Source organism: Chelonoidis abingdonii, chromosome 4, assembly GCF_003597395.2.
Source record: "Chelonoidis abingdonii isolate Lonesome George chromosome 4, CheloAbing_2.0, whole genome shotgun sequence".
NCBI classification, from domain to species: domain Eukaryota; kingdom Metazoa; phylum Chordata; order Testudines; family Testudinidae; genus Chelonoidis; species Chelonoidis abingdonii.
In genome coordinates, this window is record NC_133772.1 from 119,869,276 (window position 1) to 119,881,388 (window position 12,113).

Below are 12,113 nucleotides of genomic sequence, written 5' to 3' on the forward strand. Positions count from 1 at the left end.
ATTTTTAGTATCCAACCTACAACCTTTGAGCTTTAAAATCCTTCATTGTTTGGACGTGACTAAAAATACCACCATTGGTGCTTCTTGCTAACACATTTGACTTTATTGAAATGCAAAATCTTTATAGAAAACATCTCCAACTTGGTTAACTAGCCTGAGCTGCAGCGACAGATGTTCTTTCTTACTGGCAGCCCTGCAATCTTCAACCTGGGATCTGAGAGTTACGCGAGGGGTTTCTTTCTAACACATCATCCTCGGCAATGACGGTGTTCTTCAAAACAATCCAGGCTGTCAGTTACACATGTACAACCTCATTGTCTTCAGTGGCTTTTTGCACTGGTGTAAATTATTGAAATTTTGTACACAATTCTGTTGATTATGCACAAGAAAGAGTAGAATGCAACTCACTATTCCCTACCTGTCTGTGTTGGTTCTGCAGTGCTAATAGTAGTAAAGAATAGTATGCTTTTGTCTCTAAAGCCCACAGGGAGCCCATCTATTGAATAAGTATGTGCAGTTTTTATCTTGACACTTTTCAGAGTAAAAATGTACAGACATTTTACTGTATTAATAATTGTAATTTGTTACATTTTTGTTCAGTTTCATAATTTATAATTATTTCATATTTAATGATTTATTTTGGGTCAAACTAATTGTTAACACTGATTTTCTGAGATAAATATTTGCTCTTTGAAACTCTTTATATGCCTCATACTTTAGATGTGCTCCATGTAATCTCTTGAAAAGAAACCAGTTAAGCAATCATTTCACAGAACATTGTCGTTTGTGTTTTTCTAGAGTTCATTTGAAGCAGAAGCCAATGACCAGCTATCTCCTCACGCACAAAATGCACAGAAGCATTTGTCTAGATCATTACTGTCTTCAGACAGGCAAGGCCTGGATCTTCCCAACCTTGCAAAATATGTTAGAAAAGATACTCGGAAAACATCTAATGCCTCGATCTCTAATTCAAGTGTCAATGTTTCAAGTCCACAAAGAAAATACTCTGGAGTTTCATACAGTTCTTCTGCTGAAAGTGTTATGAACATCAGTCCTTCTCACAAGCGTCAGGATACTGAATCCAAAGTGTACAGTGGGGATCTCCTAGATAGGCACTCTGACCACTTTACTGACAGCCATCAACCGTTCACTCCACGCACCTTAAAATCAGATGCTAAATCCTTCCTGTCACAGTATAGGTATTACACACCTGCTAAAAGAAAAAGGAAGGACCCCCCCAAGCAGCAGGTGGAAGCAGAAACACAAACTGACGTGAGCAGGTACAGAGACTAAAATTTTAAAATAGTGTTATTTAAATGTTAATTATGTCAGGATCTTCATAAAGCTACATACTGCATTGAAGTCTTCTCCCATCTATACAGGTGCAAATCCAGCATAATTTAATTGAAATCACTACAATTCTTCCAGACTTATCACTAATGTAAATTATCACTGAATTTGGTCTCGCTTGTTAAAAGTCCTCCAAAGACCTGCTGCAGTCTGTATCATAGACTGTGGACATGATTCTCTACTCCCTTTTACCCTGTGTCACTGTTTACACCTAATGCATTCTGGACTTCAAATGCTACCAGATCCAAATGGCAGTATTCTACATGCACTTTGCACTGGTGTCAATGGCAACACAAGGTACAAGAAAGTGGGGACTCATCCATCATGTATCTGTTCTCCTCCCTGCTCTTTCTGGTTTTTACACTGGCTTTCTTTCTGTCTTTTCTCATAGGTTTACACACGAACCTTCCCTTCTGCAGCTCCTGCAGTCTATATAGAGAGTACTCTGGTGTCTCCCTAATTGACTCTCCATCCCTTTTTGAAATCTCACTCAGAATGCCTTTTTCCCCTTGAACAAATCTCTTAATGCTGCTTTTTTTCCTTTCTAAGATATGTGATTCTATTTTTAGTTAAAACATTTTAAGATACAGTTTGTGTGAACATTTTATACAAGATAAAATTGCCTTCTCTTGCACTGTGCTGCTGCTTGGATCAGTGGACATGTTAATGCAGAAGAAGGCAATTTTATTTTGTATAAAATGTTCTCATAGGCAGAATTTTTGTTGTCAAATTTTTCCTTCTAAAATAAGTTTCTTATAGTCGGGACCTTAGTCGCCTGTATCCCCAATGCTTCTGTCTCTTGTATGAGCTGTCTGTGCTGCCTAGGGTTTTTACCATGTCCATCAGCATAGTCTCTGACACCTTTAAATGAGAGAGCTATGGTGCATGTGCATATTTTGAGGAAACAGTGGATAGAGGATAATCACTGTGGGGCCAATATGCAAGGTGCTGAATGGCCTCCACTCCCACTGAAGTCAATGGGAGCTCTGGGGGCTCAGCACCCCATAGCATCAAGACTGAAATCCATACTATTGGATTTCAAGTGGCAAGTGCAGCACCCCTGAAAGCACTTGTCTAAAGTAGGAGAATTGTTTTCCAAAATCTTGGGAATATTGAGGGAGGAAGAGTTCAACCTCTGTCAACTTCCTTAGTCATTCAAGTAGGGTTCCAGATCTGAAACCAGGGCTTGCCTGGTGGATGTAATGAAATGGTTGAACAAAACATTTGCAAGAAACTCTGTGAGCTTCTCTTTCCTCCCTTACCTCTGTTAACTTCATCACTTCCTTTTGATATAGACTGTGACTAAAGTAATATGATCTAATGGCAAATATACTTCACCACAGATAAAATGCCAAAACACCTTTACACATTAACATTTGGGAAAGGTAGTCCCTTTTTATAGACAGATAGATAGATCACTTAGATGAGATTTCCATTGATACCTAGAGGAGAATAGGCATTTTAATATATATTTAAAATAAATACCTGTGTCCCTTTTCCATCTGCAGCAAAAAGGCATATAAAAGAAACATTAAGTTCGGCTGTTTTAAATAGTTCTGTTAAGACATTTGTCATCAAATATCTTGTTTCTAATACACGAACCACTGCTGATTGAGTCTGATCATTTAAACAAAGATCAAGATTCTCAATATCATTTGATTTATGCTTCTTACCACAAGTCTTTCATAAACCTTTTTGAGAATGTCAGTTACTTTCTATGTTTAATTCTTTTTCCCTTAGCAGCTGAAGTTTATGTGATATATTTAAGTTAATTTCGTGCTTATGAAGGATGATATATTTGCCAAACTGGACACTCAAGCGCTCATTTTATAAAAAACACAGGCAGTAGTAATGCAAGCGTCTCCTGTACTCTACCCTGTACTTGGAGGTGATTGTTTTTTGCTTATTTTATTCCATATATTTTGGAATTCAGAAGACTGCAGTGATGGTAATTTACCATGTTTCATATTTGTAGGTTACATAATGGCCCCATTGCAGTTTATATTAATTTTTGCTCAGTCTCCACTCCCAATCCCAGACAATTATTCTGAATATTTTGTTATGCAGTCAGCAGATCAATTTGGATGATCTGGATATGGCTTTATTATCTTAAATATTGCCATCCTTGAAAATTGACTCTTAGTTTCATTATGAGAGTAGAAGCTATAGCAAAGATTTTCAAAGATGTCTAAAGGATCTGAATGCCCAATAACCTTTAACATTAATAGGAATCAAGTGTCTAGATTCTGTAGGTGGCTTTGAAAATCTCTGCCAATGTATATACAAAACAACTGTTTTGACTACAAGGCATGTATACTCTGAGAGATCTGTCTAATGTTCTTTTTAAACTTTGTAGTTTTCAATCCGAGGCCAGAGAACCTGAGAGAAAAGATACAGCCATACTGCAGAAGATCATAACACAGGTAATTACAAACAATATCTCTGTCAGTCACTGAGGTGTTTTGACTACATGTCCACCATGCAGAGAACCCATATTTTATCTTTGCCACTTCAATGTAAAGCTGAATTAAAATTTCATATTCTGGATGGATGACAGATTAATTTTGGTGTGTGACAAGCTACTTGTTCCAAAGGAATGAGCTGGAATGGTAAGAAAGAATATGGAAAAACTGAAATAGATTCTGAAAAACTAGGTTTTTTAAAAACCTCTGTGTAGTATGTGACATTTACAGGTAAGCACACATGTAAATATACACATATGAAATTAAGATATGGATAAGACTGCAGACAGTTGGCCCAGTATTATTAAACATGATAAAGTTGGTGCAGTATTGTAGGTAGGCAGATAGATAGCTCAGAGGTCCACAACATGGTGTATGGAATTTTTGTACATATGGAATACAGTCCTAGAACTTTTGGAGAGGGATTTCAAAACCAGAGCCAGATCTTTAGTGACTTTTATTTTAAATACTATAGCTCAAAAATGGCATTGTTTCTAAGCTGGAATGTAGCAGCCCATTAGACAATAGTGTGGACTTTGGGCTTTTGGGGAATCTTTGCGGGAAAAGAATAAAAAATCAATTATTTTCTTGAAAAAAATGACTTTAGAATCATGTAAAGGAGAATTTGTTTGGAGATGGATTCTGTAAGGATTTTTAGCACTTACGCTTGAATGTATGTTTGAGAGCTGGACAGATACACGAACCTGAATATTAAGAAGGAGCCTTTATATGCTGTTAGGTTAGGGAAGTAAAAAGAACTTGTGAGAAACCATTCAGTTCCTGAATATGTAGTAAAGAAGCTTCTGGTATTCCGAATATAAAAATAATTCCTGCTGTAGTCCAAAATAGACTCTTGAGAGCCATCTCTTTAGTATGATACCGGTTGTTTGAATCAGATATATCTGTACCCCATCTTCTTCTTCGAGTTCTTGATCATGTCGATTCCATTCTAGGTGTGCACGTGCTCACATGCAGATTCATCTGAGATTTTTGCCTTTAGCCTCTCATGCCAGCCCACCAGATGATTTTAAGGAGCACCAATCTCTGTTCCAAAGGGTGGCCACAAACTTAGGCCTAGAGGTGGAGGAGATGGTGGTGCAATCGGACACCTTGTTTAATGTGCTCTCCACGTCAACCCCTGCACATGTCACGCTTCCAGTGCATGATGGGGTCCTAAAGATTGCCAAAACCCTCTAGCAAACACTTCTCATGAGCAACTCCTTGCTCAAGAAGTCGACAACCACCTGCAGTTGGGGGCAATGGAAGAGGTCCCTCAGGAAATGAGGGGAAAATGTTTTACTTTTGCTATTTTTTAATCTTGAAACCAAAAGGGGGCCTAAGATGCATTCTGGATCTGCGGCAACTCAACAAATATCTCAAAAAGTTGAAGTTCTGCATGGTCTCCCTGGCCTCCATCATTCCCTCCCTGGATCTGGGAGACTGGTACGCCACTCTTGACTTGAAAGATGTTTATTTTCATATTTCTATCTTCCAATGACACAGATGGTTCCTCTATTTTATGACGGGTCAGATTCACTTCCAATTTATGGTGCTGTTCTTTGGCCCCTCGTCAGCCACACGGGTATTCTTAAAATGCATGGCCCCAGTAGCCGCTTACCTGAGACATCAAGGGGTCGAGATCTATCCTTATCTTGATGATTGGCTTATCAAGGGCAGATTGTGGGATCAAGTGCAGAGGAGTCTCCATCTGGTGCATTCTACCTGTCACGACCTGGGCCTATTAGTAAATGAAAATAAATTGATCCTCATACCAGTGCAACAGATAGAGTTCATAGGGGCAGTCCTTGACTCCACACGGGCCAGAGTATTCCTTCTGAAGGCCCGTTTCTAAGCTATGTCCACCCGCTCATCACCGCCCAAACCTGCCTGAGGTGGTTGTGCCACATGGCAGCGTGTACTTACGTGGTCCATCATGCCTGGCTCCATCTCCTGCACTGCAAGCATGGCTGGTGTCAATCTACACCCAAAGGGCGTGATCTAAACCTGGTAGTCAGGGTGCCAGACCACATCCGGTTGTCACTGGAATAGTGGTTGGACCCCAAATCGGTGTTGGATGGGGTTCCCTTCGCGGCCCTGTCCCAGGCACTGACCCTGGTTTCCGATGCCTTCAACCTGGGCTGGAAAGCCCAGTTGGGCTAGCTCAGCACGCAAGGCTGCTGGTTGCGGGACGATCGCTCCCTCCACATAAATGTCAGGGAGCTCAGAGTGGTTCATTTGGCCTGCCAGATTTTCTTGTCCCACCTGAAGGGCAGAGTGGTACAAGTCCTGACAGACAACACCACTGCAAAATTTTATATCAACAAATATGGTGGAACCAGGTTGACAGCCCTTTGCTAGGAAGCCCTCTGGCTCTGGGACTTCTGTGTGCAGAACGCCATTCATTTCGTGCACCTCCTGGAGACCTGGAATGTATTAGCAGATCGCCTCAGCAGAACCTTTGTGTTTCACCATGAGTGGTCACTCCATCCAGAGGTGGTCAGCATGATCTTCCAAAGGAGGGAAACTACCCAAGTGGACTTGTTTGCTTCTCAGAACAGGAAATGCCATGTGTTCTGTTTGATTTGAGGGATCAACAGAGGCTCCTTGTCACATGCCTTTTTACTCCCGTGATCAGGGGCTCTGATGTACTCCTTCCCACCATTAATCCATAGAGTCCTCATGATGATCAAACAGGACAGGGTGAAGATAATGCTAATAACCCTGGCTTGGCATCACCAGCACTGATTCAGCATGCTGCTGGACCTCTCGGTGGTGGCCCCACTGCAGCTGCCTCTCTGGCCAGATCTGCTGTCCCAGAACCATGGCAATCTTCTGCATCTGAACTTGGCAGCGTTGCAACTGACTGCTTGGCTGCTGTGTGGTTAAATGCGGAAGAGCAGGAGTGCTCGGGCTGTGTCCAGCAGGTACTGTTGGGCAGTAGGAAGCCCTCTACCAGAGCAAACTACCTGGCCAAATGGAAACAGTTCACATGCTGGGCCTTGGACCAGAATATTAGGCCTGGGCAGGCCTCAATGCAGTCAATCCTGAACTATCTCCTACATCTTAAGCTCCAGGGCTTGTCCCTTTCATCAGTTAAGGTCCACTTGGCTGCTATATGAGCCTTTCACCCTCCAGTTCAGGGCAGCTCGATCTTCACTCACGAAATGATGGTCTGGGGTGACTCTACTCCCATGTCTGAGACCCAGTCCCTCTTTGTGATCTGAATCTAGTGCTGGCACAGTTCGTGGGGGCCCCATGTGAGCCATTGGCTTCCTGTTCCCTTCTTCTGCTCCCCAGGAAGGTGTCATTCCTGGTGGCAATAACATCTGCTCATAGGGTCTCTGAGATTAGGGCACTCTCCTCAGAGCCGCCCTATGTGTTTTTCAAGGACAAAGTCCAGCTGCAGCTACACCCAGATTTCCTACCCAAGGTTGTTCCAGTTTCAGTTTCATGTGAGCCAGGACATATTCCTGCCAGTCTTCTTCCCAAAGCCTCATAGGTATGAGGAGATGCGTAGATTGCACTCTCTGGATGTCAGAAGAGTGCTCGCCTTTTACATCGAAAGGACCAAGCAAGTAAGTCGAAGCAGCTGTTCATTGCAGTGGCGGACAAGATGAAACATCATTTGGTGTCCACCCAGAGGATCTCATCGTGGATCACTGCCTGCATTCAGTTTTGCTATGAACAGGTGAAAGTGCCTCCTCCAGCAATTGTAACCGCCCATTCGACTAGGACACAAGCCTTATCGGTGGCCTTCCTGCCCCAAGTGCCTATTCAAGATATCTGCAGGGCCACTACCTGGTCATCTATGCACATGTTTATGTCTCTCTATGTGCTTATCCAGCAAGCCCGAGATAATGCTGGCTTTGGCAGAGCAGTGCTGCAAGCCACACAACTGTGAATCCCGATCCCACCTCCAGAGATACTGTTTGTGAGTCACCTAAAATGGAATCAACATGAGTAATCACTCAAAAAAGAAAAAATGATTACCTACCTTTTGTAACTGTTGTTCTTCGAGATGCGTTGCTCATGTCCATTCCAAACCCTGCCCCCACCTGCCCTTCTGTCAGAGTTTCTGGCAAGAAGGAACTGAGAGGGCATAGGGCTGGTGGCGCTTGATATACTGATGCATGGGCGCAGCATTCTGGAGGGTGCCACAGCCAACCCTATGGATACCACTAAGGCAAAAATCTCTGATAACCATGCAGGTGAGCACAAACAAACCTAGAATGGAATGGACATGAGCAACACATCTCTAAGAACAACAGTTATGAAAGGTAGGTAACCGTTTTTTATTAAAGACTTAAATAAGTATTTATATAAGAAACTATTATAGCTGCTTAACCTTCAAATGTGTATTAGGGCTTCAGAATCAATAATCATGTTTCAAATGCCCTGTAAATATGTATTTTACAGAATCTTCATTTCATAAAAAGTATAAAATATCCAATAGCTGCTAGATTCTCATATTGCAAATGCCTAGGAGCTGTTTTATCAGGGTATAATTTGGGAATTTCCTTGTTTCCTTACATAGTTACCTTCAGTGTGTGATTGTGTGTGTGAGAGAAAGAGTGTGTGTGTGTGTTTGGGCCACACACATGCACATATGGTATCTCCGTTTTGAGCTTAATTCTTGATTTGCCTCAACACCTATACACAACAGGATGATTTGAGATAGAAGTCTCAGCCTTTTGTGTATTGGTGCCATCAATCAATTTGTCTTTACGCTACACCAAGGGTTCTCAAACTGTGGGTCACAATCCTGTTTAAATGGGATCGCCAGGTCACAAGGACTTCAGCCTAGAGTGGTGAGGCTCAGGCTTCGGCTTCAGCCCTGGGTGTCGGGGCTCAGTTTACAGGCCCCCCTCCCGCCTGGGGCTGGGTTTCAGCTTTGGCCCCTTCTCCCCCCGCCCAGGGCAGCAGGGCTGGGACAGGCTCAGGATTCAGACCCCCATTCTGGGGTCATGTAGTAATTTTTGTTGTCAGAAGGGGGCTGCGATGCAATGAAGTTTGAAAACTGCTGCACTACGCTATTAAATATACTCTTGACAATCATAGGAGATTTTATAATGATTGTGGTTAGCTGGTGTTTAGTTTTGTCTTTCATACAGTCTTTTGTCTTTGTTAGGCTCTGCTGCCCTTGCTCATGTTGAATAGTACCTTACTCTACAAGTAGTTTCATAGATTTCAGTAGGACTTGGACGATTAGGGTGCTGCTCAGCATGAGCAAGGAAGGCAGATTCTATCCCTCTGCTCATATTTTTCAGATATAATATATAGCTTGTGACAATAATTGCAATAGCAAAGAAATGTCTTTTACCAGAGGAGAATTTTCAGTAATTTTTGAATGCACACTATTGATTTGTGGCGATAAGTGGCTTCAGCTCTGAAGATATTTTGTCTTAACATTTTCCCTTTCTGCTCATTTTTGTGTTGAAGAGTATGACCTGGAACTGAGATTTTTCAAATAGCTACCAAATTTTGGACCTCATCCTATAGCCTGTACACAGACACACATTCCTTAAATAAATAATCCTGTCAACGTTAATAGAACTATTCACATGAATAGGGACTTCTGACTAAGGGTATGTCTACACTACGAAATTATTCTGATTTTACAGAAATCGATATTTGGAAACCAACTGTATAAAGTCAAGTGCACACGGCCTAATGTGCACTAAGCACATTAATTCGGCAGTGTGCGTCCATGTACCAAGGCTAGAGTCGATTTCCAGAGCGTTGCACTGTGGGTAGCTATCCCATAGCTATCCCATAGTTCCCGCAGTCTCCCCCTCCCATTGGAATTCTGGGTTGAGATCACTGTGCATGATGGTGCAAAAACAGTGTCGCAGGTGATTCTGGGTAAACATCGTCAGTCAATTCTCCCTCCGTGAAAGCAACGGCAGACAATCATTTCGCGCCCTTTTTCCTGGATTGCCCTGGCAGACACCATAGGATGGCAACAATGGAGGCTGTTTAGCCTTTTTTTCACTGTCACCGTATGTCTACTGGATGCTGCTGACAGATGCGGTACTGCAGTGCTACACAGCAGCATTCACTTGCCTTTGCAAGTTAGCAGAGATGGTTACCAGTCCTATTGTACCGTCTGCTGCTTTGGAAATTGGCCCTGACGGTTACCAGTCCTATTGTACCATCCGCTGCTGTCATGGGTGCTGCTGGCTGGCCTCGGTGAGGTCAGCCGGGGGAGCATGGACAAAAATGGGAATGACTCCCCAGGTCATTCTCTTCTTTACGTTTTGTCTAAAGATAGAGTAAGTCCTGCCTAGAATATCGGGCAAGCCTACTAAAGAACCAGACAGGACAGCTGTTCCGGGTCAGAGCCCCAGACATCCTGCAGAAATGATGAGCTGCATGCCATTCTAGGGGGTGCCCCTGCAACAATCCCACCCGTTGCTTCCCTCCTCCCCCACCCCTCCTGGGCTACCGTGGCAGTTATCCCCCCATTTGTGTGATGAAGTAACATAGAATGCATGAATAAGAAACATTTTTTTAAGACTTTTTAGTGAGATAAAATGAGGGGGAGGCAGCCTCCAGCTGCCATGATATTCCAGGCAGGACTGAATCTCCATTAGACATTAAAGGGGTGGGGTGAGGAGCGCAGCCTCCAGCTGCTATGATATTCCAGCCAGGACTGAATCTCCAGGAGACAAAACTTAAAGAAGGGAATGACTGGGAGTCATTCCCATTTTTGCCCAGGCGCCCTCGGCCGACCTCACCGAGGCCAGCCAGGAGCACTCACGGGATGATGAGGACGGTTATCAAGCCTACTGCACTGTCTGCCATCAGGAAGGGGAGAGGAGGGGATGCTGCTGTTCAGCACCGCAGCACCGCGTCTGCCAGCAGCATCCAGTAGACATACGGTGACACTGAAAAAAGGCGAGAAACGATTTTTTTCCCTTTTCTTTCACGGGAGAGGGAATGGGGGGAGATTGACAACATATACCCTGAACCACCCATGACAATGTTTTTGACCCTTCAGGCATTGGGAGCTCAACCAAGAATGCAAATTGTTTTCGGAGACTGCGGGGACTGTGGGATAGTTCGAGCCCTGAGTCCCCCCTCCCTCCCTCTGTGAACGTCCATTTGATTCTTTGGCTTTCCGTTACGCTTGTCATGCCAGCACTGTATTGAGTCCCTGCTGTAGCCTCTGTCTGTCATAGCCTTGGAAATTTTTTCAAATGTTTTGGCATTTCGTCTATTGGAACGGAGTTCTGATAGAACAGATTCATCTCCCCATACCGAGATCAGATTCAGTATCTCCCGTACAGTCCGTGCTGGAGCTCTTTTTTGATTCTGGGACTGCATGGTCACCCATGCAGATCGGTGCTCCACGCTGGGCAAACAGGAAATGAAATTCAAAAGTTCGCGGGGCTTTTCCTGTCTACCTGGCCAGTGCATCCGAGTACAGATTGCTGTCCAGAGCAGTCACAATGGTGCACTGTGGGATAGCACCTGGAGGCCAATGCCTTCAAATTGCGGCCACACTAATCCTAATCTGAAATGGCAATACCGATTTCAGCGCTAGTCCCCTCACCGGGGAAGATTACATATACCAGTATTAAGAGCCCTTTATATCAATATAAAGGGCTTCATTGTGTGGACGGGTGCAGGGTTAATGCAGTTTAACGCTGCTAAATTCGATATAAACTCGTAGTGTAGACCAGGCCTAAGGGTCACAGGATTGGACCTTTAACATCTCAGATTATGAATAAAGCAAATAGTTCTGTTTATGCTTGTGGGATATTTGCTGCTTTATAATTTCCCTGAAAATGACAGAGTGGCTGCATCTGAACTGGGAAAAAATTGGTTCAGACAAAGCTTTAATAATTAGGTAGCTCCCCTCCAGTCCAGCTGAGTGCTATGTCATCATATGGCAACATCTGTCACATCAGCCTTTTTCTTGCTGATGAAAGAGTGACAGTCAGTAATGGAGCATTAATGGCCTTTTCTGAGTGTTGTCGTTTAAAATGCAGGCAGTAGACAACTTTACCATCTCTATGTTTGCATGAGTGCCTGAAGTGAGGGGGAATGGTCTGGTGGTTAGTCCTAATGGAATAGGACTCAGTACAGCTAGATTTTACTCCCACTCTACCACTGACACATTTTGTGTGGTTAGATAAGTCATTTTGGCCTGATTTTCAGAGGAAGTGAGTACCCACAGCTCTCTTGGCTTCAGCTGGAGATTTAGATGTTTAGGCTATGCCTATGTTCAGATTAGGCCATTAACCTCCAGATGCCTTAATGTACTGTTATTATTGACCTCAGAAAGGTGTGTGAGGT

General features: G+C 43.3%; 1 protein-coding gene across 5 annotated transcripts in view; it reads left to right on the plus strand.

Moving 5' to 3' along the window:
- The window catches only part of SPATA7 (spermatogenesis associated 7), an 87,109-nt gene that overhangs the window by 62,680 nt on the left and 12,316 nt on the right, over positions 1-12,113 (plus strand). For all 5 annotated transcript variants that reach the window (XM_032774216.1, XM_032774219.1, XM_032774218.1 and 2 more), the window contains 2 exons: positions 799-1,280; positions 3,707-3,773. In XM_032774216.1, coding sequence (XP_032630107.1) covers positions 799-1,280; positions 3,707-3,773 — 549 coding nt within the window. The remainder of the gene's footprint in view (positions 1-798; positions 1,281-3,706; positions 3,774-12,113) is intronic.